A 25,293-nucleotide genomic window follows, 5' to 3' on the forward strand; every position below is an offset into this window, starting at 1 on the left:
AGTGTCTTCTTGCTCAAGGTTACACAGTAACAAAATGACAGCTAAGAAAATCAAACCCTTAATACGATCTATGTGTTTCTGTCATTGTCTGTTTCCAACTCATGTCAATGTTTTACGTTTTTTAGCTTTTTATGTGGCAAAAATATTAATGACAGCTTCTTTTCTTCAAAGGTGGCAAAGAAGAAGCAGCGAACACGAGTCATTGAATTCTTTATTGATGTAGCAAGAGAATGCTTCAATATTGGGAATTTCAACTCTCTCATGGGCATAATCTGTAAGTCTTTTAGGAAATGGAAGGATTTTTGTTAGAACTTGAGACCTTAATTCAGCAAGTTGATCCTTTACTTTGTTGTCTTGCAGCTGGTATGAACCTGAGTCCTGTTGCTCGCTTAAGGAAAACCTGGTCCAAGGTCAAGACAGCCAAGTTTGATATGTTAGAGGTATGGTGTCTTGCAAAATATTTAGTTTATGGTCTTTTATATAGAACTTCAATGAAAAGTGTGTTGTCCAGTTAAGGCACCATCTGTTGGCTGTTCAGAATATTCCATGGTTGATAGAGGGCTTAAAATCTGTTCAGCTTGGTGTTTTGCATATTATTACTGCGGTTACTTCCCATATTTAACAGTCTACTGTAATGGTACCACACATCTCCGAAATGTCATCGGTCACCATTGCTCTGCCTTTCAACCCTTAAAATCAAATTGAAACAGCACTTACAAAGTGGGACATTTTTTTGTAGAAATGATTTTGCAGGAAAAAACATACCCACAACCAGTGCTTCACTTTTTTTTGCCAAAATAAGAGCTTATTTTTGTAGCATTTGATTTGCTTATGCTATTTCATATAACATTTGTGTGTTTCAGATAGAAAATAGCTGTTTTATGCAACTATTAAAGAAAACTTGTGAGATATAGTCTGTCCTAAAATCTCAGGACATTTGGCATTTTTTTTTTTTTATGCAGGACACAGCTTCCCAAAGTGGGACTGTCCCTTTCAAAGAGAGACAGGTGGTAACCCTGCTTACAAATTTGCCAAGTCAACGAAGGCTAGCTAAACTAATAAAATATCCCATTAGAGGAAACTGAAATTCAACATCCTGGCATTTTAGTGAATAAAAGATAAGGATGTGATGCAGAACACAGCAAAAGACCAATTTATTACTAGACGTTGTAAGAGCTAACGTTTCATAAAGGGTTATACAATTCTGACAATATTGACTGATGCCCCCATCTTGTGGTCTTTAGAGAGATTGCATGTTACCAAACCAATATGTTTTTTATAGAATACTTTACAGTCCATGTATTTCTACATTTTGGCATGCACACACAGTTCAGTAAGTCACATATAAATACTAACATTTAACAGTCTATAAAATAAGTATACTCTGAACAGTTTCTTACTGCTAGTGATTTTTTTGTTTGTTTTTCTGTTAGACTATTATATCATTTGCAGTTTGGTAAAGTGTGCATGCATTCTATACTAAATATGTTTCTTACATCGATTTCAACTCATGCAACATACATGTAGACACCCTGACTTTACATATTGCACATGTTGCATACCTGCCGGTTTTTTCCTTTCTTACTGTGTGCAAGCCTCCATGGACCAATTGGAAAGCCCAGTGCTATAGATTTTTGAGTAGAATCTGAAGATATATTACAAGGCACTGAGAAACTTTGACTCAGTTTTCCTGGAATTTGTAATCTTTGAACACTAGTACTTTTCTTTGTTTGTGTGTGTGTGTGTGTGTGTGTGTGTGTGTGTGTGTGTGTGTGTGTGTGTGTGTGTGTGTGTGTGTGTGGTGTGTGTGTGTGTGTGTGTGTGTGTGTCTGAGTGTGTGTTTGTATGCATGTGTTTTTGTGTGGATGTGGTTCTTTGTGTGCACTTGTTTGCAACAGTTTGTACATATGTATTTGTGAGTGTGAGTGTGTGTGTGTGTGTGTGTGTGTGTGTGTGTGTGTGTGTGTGTGTGTGTGTGTGTGTGTGTGTGTGTGTGTGTGTGTGTGTGTATGCATGTGTTTTTGTGTGGATGTGGTTCTTTGTGTGCACTTGTTTGCAACAGTTTGTGCATATGTATTTGTGTGTGCGTGTGTGCGTGTGTGTGTGTGTGTGTGTGTGTGTGTGTGTGTGTGTGTGTGTGTGTGTGTGTGTGTGTGTTTGTATACATGTGCTTTTGTGTGGATGTGGTTCTTTGTCTGTGTGCACTTGTTTGCAACAGTTTGTGCATATGTATTTGTGTGTGTGTGTGTGTGTGTGTGTGTGTGTGTGTGTGTGTGTGTGTGTGTGTGTGTGTGTGTGTGTGTGTGTGTGTGTGTGTCCCATACCAGCTGTGGCCTTTGTATGATATGTACATTGTACAAGGCACATCCTGTAAAGATGTGGAATTGTGTCATGCTCAGCCCAGATGCAACCTGCAGTGTGCAAAACCATGTAAGAATACTTTTCACAGCTGAGGTTATAGGATGGTCCATATTAAAAAACTAAACAGTTCTTAGCAAAGTTTGCTTTCCATAAGAATTAATTTCTATAATTACTAGAAACAGCTGCAAGAAAATGCTATGATTTCCATTAACATGTAAAAGCAGAGTTGCATTTTTATCATAGGTGCAGTCATATTCCTTTCTGTATTACAGTCAATGAGACCATTGCTTCTCTGATAGACCTCAGATGCTGCAACAACTCCTTCTACATGTTATTATATTGTTTCAAGAAAATTAGTATTCAGCAGTTACTGTTTTATATCCCTATATGTGGACCACTGAAAAGCTGAGGAATAGAAACTATGAAAATTATTCACCAATGATGTTAAAAAACAGAAATGTGCTAAATAGTTTCAACTTTTCTCCCCTTACAGCATCACATGGACCCATCCAGCAATTTCGGTAACTACAGAACAGCCCTTCAGGGGGCAGCCCAGCGGTCCCAGACAGCCAACAGCAGTCGGGAAAAGGTTGTCATCCCTGTATTTAATCTTTTCATCAAAGACATTTTCTTCTTGCACAAACTACACAGCAGTCACCTACCAAATGGGCACATCAATTTCAAGGTAAGGACAAAAACACGAGTACATGTTATGTTCCAGTGGAAAGAATGGCATGCAGTCTGAAGTAGCAGTAGTTGTAATTCTGTATAAGACTTCCTTTAGTAAGATGTTTGCAACAGTGTAACAAATGTTCAGCCTATAGTAGGATGTAGTGTGCAACAGTGTAACAATTGTTTAGCCTATAGTAGGATGTGTAAGGCAACAATGTAATAAATGTTTAGCCAGTGTGTTTCAATGAAATGTACACTGTTAAACTGCTAAATACATGCAAATAACATGAAGCCATGCACTAGAGGTACTGTTGGCATGCTGTACATGTCCAAAATGACAGGGTTTATCAGTAAATGACACTGCCTTTTAGCACAATATGCTAAATATACTAGTTGTACATGTCAGTAGACTGTACATAAAGCTGTGATACTGCAGAGTTTAGATGCAGTCTGTCCTTGTTTAGACTAAGCCAGCTGCACTAGAGTTTAAGAATATTTGATGTCAGATTCTGTAACGTACCATATTCAGTCCTACAGAATTTAACTAAAGATGATGTTGCATTGCGATACAAAGTACTAAGCTAAATAATTTGGAGAGACAGTGTAATATAACACTTAAAGCTTCACACCACTGGCATAAACCTATATGATGCTACACTACATGGTTAACACACAGGAGATGCTGTCTGATGCTGTATTGCACTGCCCTAGTCAGACAGAGGTAATATTGTATTACTACACCAAGTCAGAGAGGGGTAATATCACATTATTACTACATCACCAAGTCAGACAGAGGTAATATTGTATTACTGCACCACCAAGTCAAACACGGGTAATGTCTTATTACTACACCACCAAGTATAGATAGATACAGTGTATTTATAACTGGAAGATGTTAAGAACTATAGACTTTTGTAGCTTTCAGTGCTGTTTTAAGGCAGTGTTTGGTGTTGAAAAAGTCACCTTCCCCTGACAACAGTTTTCTTAACTTATTTAAATGGTCCCATCAGATGTGCATCCCTTTTTAATGTAAATAAAGTAACACAAGGTAACTTGCTAATATTCAACTAGGCAACCAAACATAGACTGTGTCATGAGCGAAGATGGACAATGTTCACTGATGGAAATTTGTTAATGTGTTAGAATATCAGGAAGAAAAGAAGTGATGCCACAAGTGAAAAAAAATTGTAATGCAGAAAATAAAAAAGCAACATTTTTATAGTATTAAATTTTTTTTACCTTAGTTGCTGCAACTCACCTTGTTCGCAGGATTTGTACTCTTTTTCACTTTTTGATCATGTCGCTGTTTTTATGCTAAATCATATTTTTACTTTACTAACTAAGAATAAATTAAAAATATGATTTAGCATAAAAACAGCGACATGCTCAAAAAGTGAAAAAGAGTACAAATCCTGTGAACAAGGTGAGTTGCAGCAACTAAGGTAAAAAAACTTTAATACTATAAAAATGATGCTTTTTTTTTACTTTACTAACTAAGGATGCTGCGGTGGTGGTGCTGCGGTAGCATTGTTGCCTCACAGTAAGACGTTGTCCTGTTCAATTCTCAGCTAAAGTGTATTCTTTGTGGAGACATGCATGAATGGGCTTACCTTCGTTGAAGGTTGTATGTCAGGGCTGGCAACTCGGTACGTGAAAGTCTACTTCCAATCATTAGCAGACCGGAGTCCCACTGTGGCGACCCCTAACCAGGAAAAGCCGAAAGATACAACAACTTTACTAACTAAGGATGGTTATAGTGTGGTTTAACTGCCTTGTTCCAGCTATAGATGACTCAGTAACTACAACAGTTATTGCCTAGCAGGGGAATACTTTTAAGATTCACCCTGTCTGGAGAGATTAGCATTGCCCACCCAGTAGCTGTAAGTCAGAGACATGACCATGGAACATCTTAAGACAGAAGTTGTTTAATAAGGCACACGTGCAGTCTAAGGTGTCCGGGGGAGTAGCTAAAGTTTATTCTGTCCCAAACAACTCATATCATTTATATTAATATATACTATGGACTCACTGTGTATAAAAAAACAGCAAATGTGGCATTATACTGTGACATCTGGAGAAGGGCCCTATTAATGAGGGTGGGGTACATACAGTTTGTGATATTTCTCTCCCATAGTCAGACGTCCTAGCACCTGCATTATCACAACAGAGGCAGTTTTGTGTTGAGTACTTAAATGGCAGACTAGTGTCTCTTGTTTGGTCAAGCAGTATTGTTTTAAAACTCACTTCAGATTGTTTGCAGGAGAGTTCAGGATACATGTAGTATTTATTAATTAGAAATATTTTTAAAGAAATAAGCAGGGTTCTTTGTACACATAATGTTTACTGCTAGGTTTAGTTAACATAAAATAAAATAAAAAAAAATAATATTTTGCAATGTTTACCAGCAATTAGAGATGATTACACAAAATAATTTACCTAATGTATTAAAAAGCTCTTTACTTGTGGTGTCTTCATTAAGCTGTTTAGCACTAATTTAACTTAAATACAGTACACAACAAAAACAGGATGTTGCTTTAGAATTGATGTTTAGGCAGTCTGTTTACTGTAACTGTTTTAGCCTGGCTTTTGATGCTAAAAAATATGTCTAATAACATAAGTTGCGTAATCTGCAAGACTGGCCTACTATGGTGATGTTCTCTGAGAAGATTATATGTTTACCTACAACACCATTCTTGTTGCAGTATTCATATGTCCTCATCACAAGTACAATGTTTGTTAATCAGGTAGCTCTACATTTAATTGCATGCTATACTAAAAAGGGAGAAAGGGCAGCACATTTTTATATTAGACTGATTTAAAGGTGCATATGTATGGTACTTTCTCCTGTTTGTTCATTCAGATTGATGTAAAAATCTTTTTTGGAGTGGTATGTGGGATTTGCAGAATCCTTCACATTAAGGAAACTTTTTTTTTTCCTGTTAGTGTACGCCCTACCTTTGATGATCATTGTAACATGTAATAGTCTTTTCCATCATTTCTGTCCATTAAAACTGGGTAAAACTCTCCTCCTCCTGTTTTTCTGCCTCTGAGTGAGACTGTGTATCTGTCAGAAGGCAGCCTGACATCTATATGTGCACCTAATTGTGAGTGAGATGATAGCAGCTGTTCAAGTCTCAAGGCCTTAGTGTCCATTTGCCTCATACTATTTCCTGGAGTCCCACATATACCAAGCTATTCTTCTGTAGTGTGATTCAGACTATGCTTTCCTTTCTGACCTGTGCAGGTTCCAGATGTCTGCACTGCTGGAGCACACAGGTCCCAAGTGTATTGGTTGTCCAAGTGCCTGTAAGTCTGGTGATGTCTTGTGTGCAGGTGTTATCATGATGTGTGTATACCTCAGCTGCACCTGTTTTGCTGCTGTATAGGTTCATAGGTTAGTACTAAGCTAATTGCCCTTGTGAGCCATTTTAAGCCTAGCCAATTATTCCTTGTGAGACTCAAACCCTGCACCTTGTGTTTGCAAGGCAAACATCTTAACCATTAGGCCACCCTCCCAGGGATAAAATAAGCAGCCTCTGCCAGTATCAAACCCAGAACCCTGCACATCATAGCCAAAGTGATTTACCACTAAGCGATTCCAGATATATGTATGGAAATATTGTGCACACCTGTTCTATTCATGCACCCACGTTACAAGTGCACCTGCTCTGCTGATAAGGCCATGTCTTTAGTGCACTTGTTATTGTTATTCAGGAAATTCTAAGTTCACCTTTCCCCTTATTGTGCAAGTCTTGCATGCACCAGTTATTCAGGTGCAAGCAAGCCTTGAGTGCACTTGTTATCATGATGCAAGCAAGTCCCCAGTGCAGCTGTTCTACTGATACGTGCAAGTCAAGTCCACCTTTCCTTATAAGAAGCTGTCCTGATCCATATTTGTTCAAAATGTGTCTCTGCTAATGTTTCCAGACATTGGGTGTGGCAGTTTCATTTGCATACAAATCCTCACTCTTATATACTGATCCAAAGTGCAAGACCCATCTTCTCTTGTGCATTTTTAAGTTGTAGTTATAGTCATGCACGTGGGTCTCATGTACTTTTTTCTGGTCAAATATTGAGCCTCTGGGTTATGAATCTGTCCCTCCAGCATGTCCTATTTTTTTCAGTGCTGAGGTTCAAGTCTCTCGAGCGCGTAGCTCGATGGGATTTGGATTTTCTGAGGTGCAGCATGTCCATTAATTCTGGGTTGGACATGGCTTTATACGTCAGGCACAGATCACCTCTGAGCAGGTGCTATGCCACTGAGTAGATCTGGAGTTTCTTTAACCGGGCAGAATATGGCATCTGTTTGAGCCCTTTGATCCTCTTGGTGAGGTAGTTTTGGGGTCTTTCCAGTTGCTGCAGGTGTCTGGTAAGGTACATCCCAAAAAGGGCATTGTACTCAATTATGGGCCTGATGAGGGATGAGTAAAGAGGCACGATGACCTCCCCTGATCTAGATGTGAATCCCTTCATGATTAGGTGGGTTATATAAAATGTTTTTCTAACCACTTTGGCCATGTGGTTGTCAAATGAGAAATTGCTATCAACTTGGGTCCCCAGGTCCCTAATTACTTCTTCTGTACTTAATGGATTACCACCTATGTGGTAATTTGTGGGCACTTTGTTTTTGCCAAAGGGGATGACTATACACTTTTTGGCATTTAGCTTGAGGCCATGGCTCTGGCACCAGTTGTCTGTTTCTATGAGGCCCTTTTGGAGAATGCTTGTGTCGGCTGGAGAGCCGATCATGGTGCGCAGTTTGCAGTCATCTGTGAACTTGGTCAGCCACAATCCTTCCGTGTTGGCCTGTACCTCCGAGAAATATATACTGAACAAGAGAGGTCCCAGGACTGAGCCTTGTGGGATGCCACTTGTAACTGGTTTGGAATCTGACATGGCTCCAGCAATTCTAACCATGTGGGTTCTGTCCTTGAGCCAGTTTGCAACCCATCTAGTGACATAGGGGTTTATATTTAAGCTGGTGAGCTTATCTATAATGCCCGAGTGGGGTATTGTATCGAAGGCTTTTGCGAGGTCCAGGTAGGCTGTGTGGACCACCTTCCCCTCGTCAATGGCCTTGGTGACTGTTTCAAAGAAATCAACCAGGTTTAAGAGGCAGGATCTGCCCTTAACAAAGCCGAACTGGGTAGGATTCAGTGTCTGTAGGTCCCCAATATCTTTATTTATGAGGTCCATGATGATCCTTTCCATAGCTTTGCAGACCAAGCTAGTCAGGCTTATGGGGCGATAGCTTCCAGGATCCATTGAGGCACCACCTTTGTGGAGAGGGACCACTGTTGCTGTACGCCACTCTTTGGGTACATATCCTGTAGTAAGGCTGAGATTGAACAGTAGTTTTATGTTTGGGTTTAGCTCTTCTTGGAGTTCATGTAGGACGCAGCCCGGGACACTGTCTGGTCCCATTGATGCTGTGTGTTTTGCTTTGGAGAGGGCGGCTCTTACCTGAGCATTTGAAATGTCAGGGGGGCAGCACTCTGCTGGGATAGATATTTGCCATTTTGGTGGGGGGGGGAGTTTGCGCTGAACCTGTCAGCTAGGATGTTGGCAATGCCTGTGGGTTTGGTGTATTTTTTGTCATTTTGGACTAATTCTGAGCATATCTGGGAATTCCCACCCAGGTTCCTAACATAACTAAAGAAAGCCTTGTGATTATCCTTAGTGTCCTGTGCAATTTTTCTCTCGAAGCTGGCCTTAGACGATTTTATGAGTGCCCGTAGTGTTTTGCTAATACTGATCAGAGATGCCTTCCCTTTTTGGGATTTTGCTCTATCATGTAGTAGCTTCCTCCTTCTATTGTATAGTTTGTTTATGGCTGGGGTCCACCAGACAGGACGCCTGCCTTTGGAGGATTGGGTCTTGGTTTTATTTGGGATTGCATGATCCATGCATTCCTGAAGGTGTTCATAGAATGCGTTTATAAAGGATTCTGCGGTCTGGGCCATATTTTCCACAGGCCCAGGGGCTTTGAAGGATTCCACCTCGGTTTTGAGGAGTGTAAAATTTGCTTTAGAGAAGTTTTTCACTGTGCTTTTCTGGGCAGGGGGTGGGGTCGGTATGTGAATATCCAGTGAGATTAGTTTATGGTCTGATCTTACCAGTGAGGGATACACTTCTGGTCTGGAGCATAGAGTCCCCATGTTAGTGATGATCAGGTCCAGTATGTTTCCCCCTCTTGTGGGAGTGGTAACAAGTTGTTCCATAGCATTTGAGTTTATAAATTCTAGGAACCTTTGGGCTAGGGTGTTGGAGCTAGAGTAATGCTCCCAGTCTATGTTTGGGTAGTTGAAGTCGCCCAATATAATGGTGTTTGGAGAGACCTTCATATTTTCCAGTGTTCTCAGGAAGGCCAAGTGGGGTTCCTGGGTTTGGGAGGGTGGTCTGTAGCAGGCTATAAACTGGAAGGCAGTTTTACCCACTGTTAGTTGCACATGGATAGTCTCTGATGCTTCGTGTTGTGCCACCAACCTGGAGGTGCGGGTATCTCTGACAAATATTGATACTCCCCCTCCTTTTGTGGTTCGGTCCAAGTTTTGGGGCCGAAAAGCATGGTATGAGGTATAACCTGGTAGTGCTGGGGTGCTCTTGGGAGCCTTGAACCAGGTTTCTGTTACTGCACAGATATCGATGTTCTCCATGCTAAGGAGAGTTTTGAGTGCATGCATCTTGAGGTTTAGACTTCTGGCATTGAGTAGCATTACTCTTAGTTTCTTATCCCTTGTGATACCTATGGAGGTGGGTTTGTCTTTTGAGCCTTGCCTAAAAAAGGCACTATGGGGGTAGCAAGAGCCTTTGCCAATATCCGAAAGCCCAGGGGTGACAGGTGCAAGCTCTCCCTAGCGAAGCATCGTGGCTTGTCGAGCATGTCATCCCAGGCTGACAGGCATTGGGTCCCCTTTGAATGACACCAATACCAGTTGTTGAAATGTCTGTGGTCTGCTTGTGTATTACTTTACTGCAAATGTTAAGGCCCTGCTCTTGCCTTCTAGCACATTTCAAGTTGGTCCTCATATTGTTGTACACCACTATTTTCCTGTTTACACATCCAAACTTTAAGCCTTCAGCACACATAGGAACTAAAGTTGCTGCCTACAGACACCAATTTTATGTGCTACTGATAATGTTTCTTCTTGTAATAGCACTCCTAACCTCAACAGTTAAAGTGCTGCAGTGAATGTGCTAAAAAGTCTTTTGGCTTTCCCCGGTTAGGGGTTGCCACAGAGGAACTTCGGTCCCCTCATGATTGGCAGTGGAATTTTTCAGTGACAAGTTGCCAGCCCAACACCCAATCTTCAAAGAAGGCACTCCCATCCACGCTCGCACCTACCTGCATGTCTTTTAGCGTCACTCGACCACAGGGGGACATGCAGACTCCACACAGAAGGCGCTCTAGCTGAGAATCGAATGGGAGAACCTCTTGCTGTGAGGCGACAATGCTAATAATCTGGAAAAGTGCTTTCCTTCAGAATGTTCAGTCCACATGGTGATAACTGACCTCAGATAACTCATTCACAGTTGTCAGCCTGTGTTTGCAGTAACTTTACATGTGGGTACCCCTACATTCTACTAGCCAGTACAAGTGAATCTGATCTTATTGTGAGCATGTTACATAATATTTTAGTTGAAACATTCCTGGTTTTTAGGTAACTGGTAAAATGGCCCATGTATTAAGATGAGAAGAACTGGATTTGGTTCCCAAAACAGCATAATATGTGAGTGATATCTCCTAGTATGTCCAGGACAGTTTACAAAAAGCACAATTACAAAAAAGTTTAAAAAAATAGTTAAACAAACTGTTTGCAATGTTGTAATAATGATGCATGTCATAAACCTTCTTACAGATGTACAGTTAAAAGAAATAACTTATTTTAAAAATGTATGCAAGATAAGGTTATGTATATTTGCTGCAGTGGGAGACAAACTAAAAGGTAAAGTTATTCATACAACTTTTTTTCTTTTTTTGTTTTCCTCAGAAATTCTGGGAAATCACCAGGCAAATTAATGATTTTATGACATGGAAGCAGGTGGAGTGTCCCTTTGAAAAGGACAAGAAGGTTTTGAACTACCTGCTTACGGCACCCATTTACACAGAAGAAGGTGTGTTTTTTTTTTTTTTTTTTTTTTTTGTGCTTAAATTTACCTTTGGTAGCCAAATATATAATTTGCGCACCAAACATTTTTGATAAATGAATAGGAAGTAATGTAAGCAGAATAACAGAGACAAATGACTTGGGGAAACGCAAGGGGATGAACACCATTGTGTGAACCTGTAGGAGGGGAACCTAGCTTCTGTAACAGCCCAGAATTTCCTTTTGACCATTGTCCACACTAAATCTGGACAAGACTCAAAGAGCAAGTAGAAGGTTTTATAAACCGGACACTTCTGAAAGTTTCCAAAAGTAATACAAGCTGTTAAAGAAGGTGTTCTGTTTGTATACAGTTCTGTGTTTCAGTGGCGGTAACAACTGAAAACAGATGAGGAGTTGCCAGGGTTAATTACGGAATGATCTTATTCCCAGTACTAACTGCATGAGGTTTCAGTTCCTTCAAAGATACTTGCAGTTACTGTTTCACTTGAACTACAACATCTTGTAAAATAGGTCAAGAAAGTCCCATAACTTAACTGGCACCTGCATGCCACAAGACCAGATAACATTTATATGTTGCACAAGCCACCTCATGTAGCGCTTCCTTTTTTTAGCCTGCAGTTTATTTATCCTGATCTGTTTTATTCCATTGAAGAGATGTGATTTCCTGTAAATCAGATAGCATTTGTTCTCATTTCCAGTGGGACAGTGAGGAGAGAAAGAGGCTACAGGCATGTGTGTAATTCTTTACATAGCCCACATCCATAGTACTGCCACCAATTCTCCACAAGGTGGCAGTAATGAGCTAAGCACACCGCTCTTCCAATTAGATTTCGTCACTGGATGTTTTGTCAGCTATGGGTACGACAAGCTCAGTTTCTGCATTTTCCATGAGTATCCTGTTAACACTCATCCTAGAATAACTCATTATGACTGTAACGCAGTGCCTATAGAATGAAAATGAAAGGCATTTTGCATGGCATATGTAAGAATATACTCATTATTTTTTCTTTTATTGTAGCACTGTTCGTGGCTTCCTTTGAAAGTGAGGGTCCAGAGAATCATATGGAAAGGGACAGCTGGAAAGCACTCAGGTACAGTGAATTTGCTTTTTCTTTTCTGGATCTGCAAGTTAAAGCCAGGTCTTTGGATTTAAAACTATGTATGTTTCTGCTGTTGCAGAATGAAGCAGCTCTCCCTGTGCTAGTCTTGCTTTTATTCTGTAATTTATAGGTTGGCATAATGGTTAAAGTGTTTACCTTACAAACAGAAGGTGCAGGGTTTGATTCTCAAATGGGGTAATTGGCTAGGCTTGAAATTGTACCCAAGGGCATACCTCTCAAGTGTACTTCATTACGAGGAATATACCTCATTTGGAAGTCTTAAAAAGTTCATGTTCCACATTGAAAGACTCAGTCACACATTTAGTGTTAGGAATTTTTTTAAGTGAAATCCATGGTAAATAGAAATGAATCATATTAATTCATTAAAATATCTTCTTTATAAGTAAAACCAACATATTTTAACCATCCTATGGCCTTCCTAGTTGAAGTTGTTAGTAAGTCATTAGCATGTGTTCCACATTTTGCCCATTTGTTCCACATTATGAGGGCTGGTGTTCCTCATTTTGAAAATGGAAGGTTGAGAGCTATGCCAAGGGCAGTTAGCCTAGTACTATTCTATGACTCTAGAGCCAGTGCATCTGCTGTCTGTGATATCTCTGATCTGCACCAGAGGTTTCATATTGGGAATATGGCAGAACTGGGATCCTGGGCCATGGGGCTCTGAAGAAGAAGTTTTATCCAATTAGTCGCTGTATTTTAGAAACATTTATTTGTTGGATAAAATGGTGAGAGTCATTAGGCATAGGTTCTCTCTTACTGGGTGGTTCAGGTGAACTCAGGAGTATTTATCCATTAAACAAGTATTAGGGTAACACTATAGGCATGTGGATATTATAGGAACCAAACACGCGTTAATAGAATGTAGTTTATTTGCCTTTTTGCCTTAACATACTACTAATTACCACAGCTACTGCTACTGAGGTCATTTACACAGATATATAACTCTTCATTACTGAATGGCTACCTAGCTAGACATATTAATGCTAGCAATAACATAGGTTCATAGTTAGGTACTAGGCTATCTGCCCGAGGGCATTTATAAGCCTAGCCAGAGTGTGTTGGCTTTCGCCACCCCATTGATGAATTAACTGATCCTCTGTGAAGCAGAGCCGATGAAGTGATCAAAATAACAGCTCCTGCAAGGCTCGAACCCAGGACCTTGCGCACCATGTACAAAGTGATTTACCACTAAGCCTTACCATAACATAATTAAACCTTCACAGAAGCAAGCTATGTCATACCAGAGGGTTGACTTGAAATGAAAGATAAAAATGTTAAATTTGGAAGGGAAGAAAATGGCCCTTAAGTGGATGTTGGGAGCCTTTAAGGCAAGTGCATTGCTGAATGAGTGAACCCTTACAACACTAATCATTTTGAAAGTAGTGGAAGAATGGACATCTGCCTGAGGGATGTCATAGGAGAGCAAGATGGCTGCATCTGTGACTTCACTACCATATCACATGACCCATTAGAGATGAGCAGTCAGGGGCAAATGGTAGATACAGCTCTGCTTCACAAAACTGTGAGCAAAGAACAGAATGGCAGCTGCAGATGAGTGCCTGATTTCAGTGACAAGAGTTTTAACAGGATTATTCCTGAAGGGTAAGGCTGCAAAATGTGTGTTATCCAATGGTTCATTACTCCTGAGGCAACAGTAATCAGTGAGAGGATTGCAATTAATGAAAATTATTACATATGTGTGCATATAACTTGTTGCCCTGTACTCAGTACTCAAGGAATGTTTTGTTCCATGCAGAAAATTCAAAATCCAGTTGATATTTTTTGAAGATGGCATTGAGGGGTGTATGAGGAATGCAAGGTGATGATGCAAACAAGTTTACAAGTGAGAAAAAGAAAAGCTAGTAATTTCATTGACTAAGTTATAATTTGTGTAGAAAGTGTGTATGTGTGCAGGTCCTTACAGTCCATGACCATTTTCTCCTCTGAAAACATCCTTACAATCATTTCACTAGTGTAGTATAACACATCAGGGTGTCAGTAAACAATTTAATACCATTATTAGGGGTATAGGAAAAATGGCCGGCCGCGGTGGTGCAGCAGTTAGCATTGCAGCCCCATAGCAAGAGGTTCTCCGGTTCGATCCTTGGCTGGGGTACCTTATGCGCAGAGTCTACATGTTCTCCCTGTGGTTGCATGGGTTTCCTCCAGGTGCTCTGATTTCATCCCAAAGACATGCTGTAAGTGGAGTGGACACTCTAAGTTGGCCCTAGGTGTGAGTGCGTTTTTGTGCCTTCTGTGGAAGGTTGGGTGCCGGGCTGGCAACTCAACACTGTAAAACTGCACTGCCAATCATGAGCAGACAGGTGATTTGCTGTGGCGACCTCTAACCAGGAAAAGCCAAAAGAGGAAGAAGAATTAGGGATGTAAGAAAAATACACCTCTGGCCTAATATATTATGATGTCCCTGAAAAATTAAATTCTCCAAGGAGAGGTGAAGGTAGGTGAGTGGGTGGTTGAAAAAAGAATAAATAAAAATGGGCAAGAAAGAAATTGTAAAAGAATTAGTGATATATTAGTCAATTTTTGAAGAGTTAAAGAAGTCATATTATTTGATGTTACCACTGTATTATTTTATATGTTAATTGTCTTTTCAACCTAACTTTATACAGACTATAGCTTTAATCATTTTTTTTTTGTTTGTTTATCTTTAGGACGACTCTTCTGAACAGAGCCTAAGACAGTAGGCCTCTTAAAGCACAAGTGCATAGAAGATCCTGGATGAAAAATTCTGGGGTCAGAACTGAATTGACTTGAACCTCACTGGTTGAGGCTTTGTTGTTTTGTAAATATTTTAATAAAATAAAAAGTGGTTTATATTTGGTGCTTGGATTTTATGGCACTTATGAAAAAGAAGGATAGTTTTATTTCTTGTAAGGGGCAGGGCCCTTTTTTCAGAAGACAAACATCGTGGGTGGTGCCTGCCAGCAGTATCCATGGTAACGGCCATACCCGAACTCCTGGGTAGTAAACTGGAAGGTATGCTGGGAAGTAAACTGGAAGGAATGGCAGACGACTGAGGAACGCCTGCCTGTCTGAACAAAGGTGCAGCAACCAACAGTTTCTGTTACTTGGTTTGGAAACTACAAATGAAGAAGGATTTGTTTTCCTTTTCTAATGGTTTGATATTTCTACCATCTCTGTGGTTTGACCAAGTTTTGACTGTGCAAGTGGTTTCTCAAATTCCTGGATTTTCACTGTGTGTTTTGGACACTGTAGAAATGATTTTTATTTATAAGAACAGTATCCCATAATTAAGCGATGGTCTTCATTAAGAGTATTTTGCTAATGTTTCGCAGGTGAGAAAAGTTACAAGTCTAGCCTTGGGGGGGGTCTGTCATTTTGCTGGCACAGTAAATGTGGCTAATAAAGGAGTAAGTATCTAAAAACATCAGTCTATAAATCTGGCTATTTTTTATGGTTGCCACTTTCTTTAGCAGTTATCACCAAGTGAATATATAAGCTTGCTAAGTTTGCCACAGTACAAACTGTGAGTACCTGTATTTTTTGTTTTGTTATGTCCTTATACCTATGTTATCACTTTTATTTCATGCAACATAGGTGCCCTACCTCCCCCTTTGACTTTTCTGTTCCCTTCTGGCCACTCTGATGCTGCGGGAGTACACGTCACTCAGCTGTTCCTTTAGGGATGATACCTCTTTGCTGGTGAAGTTTGACATCTCTAAGTATCAGGATAGAGTTTAAATGTAAGACTGGAGAAAGATGAGTGTGAAACCTGTGCATTGCTGCATATAATCTTCTGTATACTCAAACATATTCAACAGTTTATGTATGCGCATATCATAAGCTGGAGCTGGTGTGTAATATCAGTGCATAGTACTCCCTACACTGAACAGCCTACACTGCATAGTACTCCCTACACTGCACATTACTTCCAACTCCCTACACTGCATAATACTCACTGTACTGCACAGCTCTCCCTACACTGCACAATACATTCAACTCCCTACACTACATAATACTAACTACATGGCACAATACTTTGTACACTGCACAATACTCCCAGCTCCTACACTGCAAAATACTCCCAGCACTGCAACTGCTTAATACTCCCTACATTGCCCAATAATCCTTAAACTGCAAAATACTCTCTCCACTGCTCAATGCTCCCTACACTACATAATACTCCGACACTGCACAGTAAGCTATACATGATGCAATGCTACCTTCCCTGGATCATCTCCATGATAATGGCACTACAGATTAACCCATCCAGAGGTATGACAATTAGCACCAGATCACACTCCCCTTTGTTTAGTCCGTTTTCCATTTCCTTTGGCCTACATAGTAACTGTAGAAGATAAAGCAGCCATCAGTGTCCACATGATTAGCAAGACCAAAATTCCATCTCTGTTGCCATATAAGGACTGATGGTGTAGACCTTCAGTTCCCTCACCCGTACCTAAAACTACAGGTTACTGATGTCATGGGACTAATGCTGTCCTTGGGCATGGCCTATGTTGCTATGATTCAGTACTACATTTACATCTGCCTCACAAAACATTAAAAAAAAATCAGCTTGTATGACAGGAAAGAAGTTAACCACTTTCATTTTATCTCAAGTCCCTTCTCTGCGCAGACATCTTTCATTCTTCCTCATGCGTTTGATTTATTATCTTTGTGACTTCAATTGCAGAACTGCATTTCAACACCTGTTGGGCAGTATCATCCAATCGTAGAGAGCTGAAGATGAATCAGAATTAAATATAAAAAAGAGAGAATAAACACTGAAGTGAATTAAAACAAATACCCACACTGGCATTTAAAACTGGTGCGGAGGGAGGCAGAATATAACCTGATCGAGGCTGTTGTATTTTGTACCACTGTGCCAGCAAATTCCCCCCATTTGGTAGAATCTGTATACTGTATTTTTACAGTGGTTTGCACTTTTAATGGTGTCTTGAATTAATAAACTTGTTGTCATTTAAAAGTTTTCATAGAACACTATACTGTATATCAGTTGTTGTGATATAAGCTCACAGTGCATTACAATTCCAGCAAAATATTCAGCTAAACACCTGGGAGAACACATTCAGATGCTCACATTTGTAACTGTTAAACAAATCAAAAATGCTCTTTAATGTGAGTAGGCTTTGGCCAGCTGTCCAGGCAGGCCATTTTGGTGTATTATTGCCCAGGCTGGGATTGAATCCCAGATCTGTACTGGTTTGTTTTCTTTTCTCTGCCTTTGAATACATTTTCTCAGTCTTGTGTTTTGTTGTTCTGCAGTGGATTGCTGTTTACAGGCTGTACCATAAAGCAGGCTATTCTTTGTTTGAATGAATGTGCTTGCGTTAATAAAAATACAAAACTTTCACAATGGATGTTGACTGTATTTTATTTACTTTGCCTTGTGTTTGTATTGGCTTCATGTAATTTGTGTAGTGAGTACCTGTCTGCTGTTTGTCATAAGGATTACCACATTCTACCATTAAACGGTGAAACCTGATTGGTCAGGTTGCACCTCCTCACTCACAAAACCTTGAAATCTGCTTTTTACATGCAAAATAATGACACTGCCTGAAATACGTATGATTTACAGGGTCTATATTAGATATCTGAAGGTACGAAATCATGAGTACCTTTTAATCGACGCATAATTGTCAAATGTCCTCTTGAGTGAACGACCACATCATCGATTTTTTTCCAAGGAAAATAAATCATTTGGCCATTATTTTAAATCTGCCCTTTTTCCCAATGTAGTGCAATCTCGGAGTTAGTTTATTTAGTTAGGGGGGTTTGGGGGGCACTGCCCCTCACATTGGGGATGTGGGGGCAAAGCCCCCCACTTAATAGTGTTTGTTATATTGTGTTGTGGGTTGTAGGACTACCAATTTCTTTCCCTTGGAAAGAAATCGATGATGTGGATGTTCAGTGAAGAGGACTTTCAACAATTATGTGTCGACGAATGGGCATTCGTGATTGTATATCTTCAAGGTTATGATATAGACCTGATTTACAGAGGGATCAAGTCTCCCTATACCATTTAAATGGGATAAGACTCCCAACACACTCCACATTTATGAACTATACAACACTGGGAAAGGTAGAAATATGAACAAACAAGTGATTTCTAAAATTTAGCACAGAAGAATACACAGGAGAGCCTCACAATCAACTGGTTTCCAAGATTTAGTACATTAGGACACAGCAAGAGGTTTTCATTATGCTTAGGAATTAGTTACAGACTGATATCCATTCATCTGACCCAAGTTACAGAGTTCAGACCATTCCCAAAGCAGTACCAGTCTCCTCCTCATGCTAAGGACATCAGTAGAACACTCCAGAAAAAGTTAAAGTACTCTATACTATTTTAATCTTTTTTTATTACTACATATAGAAATCTGTAGCATTTCCATTATATTCATCTAGAAAACTTCCACAGTACTCAGATAATTCCCAGTTTGAGATTTCCCTCTTCTAATGTGCAAATCTTTACTATTTATTTGTTCTTGTTATATTTGGCTGCATTTTGATATAGATTTGGGTATGTTTCCAAGGCTAATGCCAAAAATATTTTTCATTATCATGGTACATGTTTTTGACAGCTGCAAAGCCCAGCCATGGGGGCTACTTTTGCCCCAGTCTATGGCATTAAGTGGGGTGTACACTTCACGGTGAATTACCATACACAACAAATTATGTTTCTGGATGTTTTGGTGACCAGAAACATGGACAACATTTTGGATAGTCAGGTAGATTGTAAATATCTACAATATAATTCACTTCTGCATGCCACCAGTTTCCATCCTCCTCACATTATAAGGAACATTCCAAAATTACAGTTCCTTCATATGAGACACATCTGTTTCAATCCAGATAATTAAGAATATTACAGACAGGATTTGGTCTGCAGGTTCAAAACTAGGGGCTATACAAGTCAGGCAGTGTCTTAACTGCAAATAATTGGGCATCTGCTCAGGGTAGGAATGCACTATTGGCCTACAAAGAAAAGGAACAATTGGGGGCATCTAATATTCATTTTTGACCACATATGGACATATTACCAATATATTGATGGATATTATCAACCAGCATTGGAATATCTTGTTAGCTGATCACAAATTATCTAACTTTCTTAATCACAAATATTTATTTTCCTTCCGTAAAGGCAAGCCATTGGGTTCATATTTCAGCCACTATAAACACAAACAACAACATACACTTATGGGTGAGCCTTTATATGGCTGCGTCCCTTGTGGACATTGTGTACATTGTTCACAAGTAACCTGATCCAAACATTTTTCCCGTAAAAATACATCTGTTGTATTTGATATCAAATTCCTAGCCAACTGTAATACAGATTGGGTCATTTATCTGGCCGCATGCTATTGTTCAGCATCTATATTCGACAGACTTCTCGACCACTAAGACTACTTATGACGGAACATTGTAGTGACATTAGGAATAAAAGGCAATCTAGTGCCCTATACAAGCATGTCCTTACACACACAACTGAAAATTTTAGATTTACTTTCACTGATAGGATCACAGGAGATAGATGCAATAAAATTGGTTGGCAATCCATTCTGAACAATAAAGAGAAAGACTGGATAATTAAACTGGGTGGTTTGTTTCCCCTTGGACTTAATGAACAACTTTAATCAACCAATGAGAAGAACTTATGTTGTTATCTGTAGGTATTTAATTGTGCATGGTACTAGTGTATTATATGGCTTACACTGAGGAAGGCTTGACTTAGCCGAAACCGGTCTGTTTTTTTTTATTTTATGTACCTTTTTGCCCATATGCCATAATTAAATAAGGTTTCACACCACTTTGTGCTGGCCTCTCCCTTTTTTTTCACATGGATTGTATCTTTTTGGGCTGTTGCACTTGCCGTACTTGCCAGGGTTTGTTTTTCTTTAAATCAGAAATTCACCTGTCTTTTCATTTTGTCTGGCCCCCATGTCTGGAAATAGACAAAGGCAGACTGTAATGCCCAAACTAACATACCCTCCCCCACATAACCTCTAGATGTTTCCTAACTAATATACCCTCACCTAATAAATTCCCATAATTCATAGGAACGTAATTGGGTTGGACTACATATCTAGATGTATAAAGGCCCTGGTGGTCATTAGCTTAGTATATATCTATGAACCTATGAACCAGTGCTATCTCTGAGTTGGGGTGCACTCTAACAAACTAAAAGTGTAGTCATTTATTGATCATAAGGCACAGAAGTTTGTTTTCAGTTCTTTTTCTGTCTGCAATTAATGAGGCACATTTGTGCAGTGCTGCTCACCTCACAGCAGCTGTTAGCAGTCCCTGCTTGTAAAATATGCCGATATAGCTAATATTTAAAGGCTTTGCATGAAGCTGAGCTTGGGGCAGCTAGTTAGCACCACGGAGAGCAGTAATACCTGATGAGCCTTTTTTAGGCAATGTCAAAATGATGTTACCAACATAACAAAAAAAAAAAAAAAAGCAACCTTAAGGTGTTCCTGCTCAATGCTAGGAGCCTAAACAAGAAACTTCACACCCTACAACCTCTCCTCACGCTGGAGAATGTAGACATCTGTGCTGTTACCAAGACGTGGTTTAAAGCCGCAGAAATTACTTCAGCAGTGGAAGGATACAGTGTCTTCCACACATTTAGGCCAAGAGCAGCACAGGCAGGGGCTAAAGGTGGAGGTGTCTCGATCTATGACAGCAACAAATACAACTCCAGCATGCTAAAACAGGATGAGGCCCAGGAGTTCATCCACATCTAGGGTTGCCAGCTGTCCGGTTTTTGACCGAACTGTCCGGTTTTCAGACAAATTGTCCAGTTAAAAAATTTAAACTCATGAAGTCCAGAGGAGAGGAGAAAGTAAATGTATCCAGCCGATACACTACTAGCTACTACACAACAATGAAATGCTTTTAACTTCAGTATTCCTGGTAGCTACATAGTTTAGACAGTACATACATTAACTTAAGTGGCAGTGATGTAATACAAATGGGCAAATTTTATTTTCTGCTATACGGATTGTAGAGATATCACTGGAAGGCATTTTTTTAGCTATCATTATCCTACCAACTACCAAGCAGTGACAATAGAAATCTTATAGCAAGATTTAAAATGCTTAAGCACTCTGCCAACATTGCCCAGTGTTGCATTGTAGTACACTCAGACTGATTTTAGAACTTCACCATGCAGTGTAATACTGCTAGCAATTAACAGATTTGTATTATCCTCATCTACTATGTTGAACCGTATTCCATGAAACAAATTGTGCATCTTGCTTTTTGGGCACTTGCAGTTACCCAACATTATTTTGCTTTCACTTGATTCTGTCGCAAGGGACCACATTGAAAAATAAAACTATCTCTTTGCCATGTTCAGAAAATGGCAAGTGTGCTAGCTGCATATGATTTCTTTTCCTACGTGCATCTTTCTTAGATCTAGAGGCTTGAGTCATCTTTCATTCCCTCTTATTCCCATTTTACAACTGCATAGCGGTCCAGTCTGCATCTAACTTGTATTAGAGCATTGTTGTAGGAAGTTACCTGTTTTAACCGATATAGAAAAACATTAATGAAACTCTTTAAAGTATGTGTGCTTTTCTGAGATTATTTGAAAGTAACATAAAACATGTCACCTGTTAGAAATCCATTCATCCACAACCCCTTTATCCCATTTTTTGCATATGTGACATGTAAAGAAAAAGAGTGGGAGGTCAGTGGGACCCAGTACAAGATCTTAAGTACTAGCATCTGAAATATTACACTAGGGGCAGTAACACTTAGCTCAAATGACCCCACCCAATACAGGCGCAACCAAGGACTGAAACTTCCTAATCCAAAGTACGAAACGGAAAATATGTTACATCTTAACAACTGAGTACCTGTCCCATACAAACAGTATTTGACAGAACTTTCAAAATGCAAGGGAATGTTAAGATCATCATTTCTGAATGAGCAGTAAAGTGATGTTATTGACTTAAACGATCTTATGGGGTAAATCAAAACTTACAATTTTTTAATAGCAAAGATAACTGCTTACATTTTTTTGGGATTTTTTTAATCAGATTTACCACCATGTGCACAGGCTGCTAGCTCTTGACCTTTTATCTCCATGGATCATCCATAATTAGGTTTAGGAACATAGAAAATAAATAATTGACACTTTTCATCAATACTGGTACTCTGCAGCAGCCTAGCAGTGCAATTAGTGCTGTGTTCAAGTGGGTGGTCCCATCAGCTGATGTCACTGTGATGTCACAAAATAGGTGGGGCATGGGTGGGAATGGGTGGAGTTATGTGTGATGCGAGGGGTGTGACTTTAGTCCAGTTTTAGCCGCAAAGAAACCTGGCAACCCTATCCACATCCAACTCTCCATAGACAAGGTGCCTTACCTTGTCCTGTCTAGCTAAAGTCACATTCTATGACGCACGAAGCTCACAGTTTTTACCAAGATCTACTAGAGGTGCTCATCATCCAACCAAATACCCTATTCATGGGTGACTTTAACTACCCCTCTATGGACTGGGAAATCTACACTGCCTCTATCTCACAGGTACAATGTTTCCTGGAGTTTATCAACACAAACACCCTGGACTAGATAGTGTGCAGTCCAACTAGAGGACAACCATACTATACCTAGTAGTCACAACGTGGGAGAGCATTGCATCCTCTACTGAGTCACATCCTCTTTGTTGAGGTCCTTTGAAATAAAAATCAAATCAGAAAACCCAGCTAAACCAGTAAAAGTTAGGAACTATTCCAAAGCAAACTACATCCTATTAAGAGATAGTTTGCAAAAATTCACAGCTCCCTCAAACCCTAATCACACAACTACCTATACAGAATTATTCATAGAAACCATGTACAAACATGTAAACAGCTGGACTGAGGTTGCTGTAACTACCAGAAGTAAGCCCAAATCTAACAGCAAAAACAAATCCAACAAATGGAACCCTTACCTTAACAGGGTGTATAACAAAAAAAAATCAAGGCCAAACTCAAAAAGGGCAACTCTCATTGGGATTAGCTCTCTGATTCAACTAAAGAAACTAAGAGGTCTAATAAAGTCCAACAAGGCCAATTTTGAGATCAGTATAGCCTCCCAGGCTAAGGATAATCAGAATGCATTCTTCGGCTATGTCAGGGACCTCAAAGGTAGAAAATCAGTAGTGTGCAGAACTGGTCATTACTGGCAGGACCTTTACTGACCACACAATGATATAATAAATCCACTGCTTGATAAATTGAGTGAAATTCCTTCTAGCATGTCCCCACAATTATCAACAGGGAGCAGGACCTGGTGGTGATGCTGAAGCCAAAAATGCTGCTTCGGTGGGCCCAGACAATATCTCCAGTTGCCTCCTAAATAACCTAAGGTATGACTTAGTAAAACCACTTGAAGTGTTTTTTGACTATAGCCTCAAAACAGGTTACATGACAAATGGATAGAGGACCGTAACAGTCAAACCTCTTCATAAGGTTGGACCATCAACAAACTCCAGGAACTACAGACCCATCAGTCTGACAAGTCTAATATACAAAGCCATGGAAATAATTACCATGGATTTGATTAACAAGAACATTGGCAACCTACAGACACTGGACCTATCCAGTTTGGCTTTATTAAAGGAAGGTTTTGCCTACTTAACTTAGGAGACTTCTTCAAGATGGGCATTAAGGCTATGGATGAGGGGAAAACAGTGCATATTACCTACCTTGACCTGGCCAAGGCATTCAATAAAATACTGCACTCAAGTATTGTTGACAAATTCTCAGAACTAGGCATAAATGTATTTATTTTTCTTTATTTTATTTTACATTTGATGACTGGGAAAGTCTGTCTGGACAAGCAGTCCATTTTCAGTGGAGGCCCGGGGAGAAAAGCTCCACATTTAAGTATAGTACAGTATTAGAACAAACAGTAACAGTGTATACATTTATGAACAATTACAATTTTGGAACATAGAGCACAATAAACACATATAAAAATAGTTACCAAGGACAAGATGTAAAGATGTACAGTCCTCTTGTATTAGCTTAAAAATCATGTGGAGGAGTTCACAATATAGGAAATAGATATAGTCTAAACTATCAGCTTTGGTTAGCACTGCTGTAGTGACTAGATGGACATGATGTGATTTTGGTTCCCTATGTCACCTGTTCCCCTGGAATAGAGCAGGGGCACAACCATTTATTATTGAGGTGGGTTTTTAGGGCATTTTTAAACTCAGTTATGGAGTTTTTGTTTGTTAGACTGGTGGATAGGATATTCCATACTCTGGTTATACAGGAGGAGTACAGGGGTTCTCCTGCAGAGTTAGAGGCCTTTGAGACTTCTAATAGTTGTTTGTTGTGGAGCTTAGAACCCTTTTACCTGTGTATGGCTTGAGTAATTTATTTAGGGCTGGAGTTTTTTCTGGATTATGTAGAATTTTATGGGTTAGGGTTAGTTGGTTATACAGTAGGAGATGGGGGAATTCAAGCCATTGTAGTTGTTGTCGGGCTGTGCAATGATGTGACCTATAGGGTGAACTGGTGGCAAACCTGGCAATTTTGTTATAGCATGCTTCTAATTTCATGATGTCTGTTTTTCTTAGGTTAGTGAGAATAGGGGAGGCATATGTAAGTGTAGAGAGTAAGTGTGTCCTGGCTCTAGTTTCTTTGGTTGTTTTTGTCAGAAAGGATTTGTTCTTGTAAAGGGCCCCAAGTTTATTGTGGACTTTTTTTATGGTGTGGGTAATGTGGAAGACAAATGTCAAGTTACAACTGTTTTCTATTCCTAGAAGTTTGGTGTGATTGACAGGTGAGATAATGGTGTTATTATTGGATACTATGTTGAAGGGAGCAGAAGGAGGTTTGTATTTAGTAAGATGGAATAATAGTAAATTTGTTTTATTGGGGTTTAGGATTAACCCGGTTTCAACTGATCGGAAAGATGTTTGTGTCAGTACGTGTAATTCTTGGATGGTAGAGGCATTACATACTAGTGTGGAGTCATCTGCATATTGTATTACTGCAGCTTGGGGTGTAGCGGTATGGA

The 25,293-nt window shown here is 39.6% G+C and overlaps 1 protein-coding gene across 4 annotated transcripts in view; it reads left to right on the plus strand.

Moving 5' to 3' along the window:
- RASGEF1A (RasGEF domain family member 1A) overlaps positions 1 to 17,623 on the plus strand; it is a 2,436,720-nt gene extending 2,419,097 nt beyond the window's left edge. For all 4 annotated transcript variants that reach the window (XM_044056272.1, XM_044056274.1, XM_044056273.1 and 1 more), the window contains 6 exons: positions 172 to 274; positions 361 to 440; positions 2,855 to 3,046; positions 11,025 to 11,148; positions 12,160 to 12,232; positions 14,935 to 17,623. In XM_044056272.1, the coding sequence (XP_043912207.1) occupies positions 172 to 274; positions 361 to 440; positions 2,855 to 3,046; positions 11,025 to 11,148; positions 12,160 to 12,232; positions 14,935 to 14,959 (597 nt within the window). In that variant the 3' untranslated portion in view covers positions 14,960 to 17,623. The remainder of the gene's footprint in view (positions 1 to 171; positions 275 to 360; positions 441 to 2,854; positions 3,047 to 11,024; positions 11,149 to 12,159; positions 12,233 to 14,934) is intronic.
- The last annotated feature ends 7,670 nt before the right edge of the window (positions 17,624 to 25,293 follow it).

Source organism: Protopterus annectens, chromosome 14.part0 (genome assembly GCF_019279795.1).
Source record: "Protopterus annectens isolate FY-2018-M chromosome 14.part0, PAN1.0, whole genome shotgun sequence".
NCBI classification, from domain to species: domain Eukaryota; kingdom Metazoa; phylum Chordata; order Ceratodontiformes; family Protopteridae; genus Protopterus; species Protopterus annectens.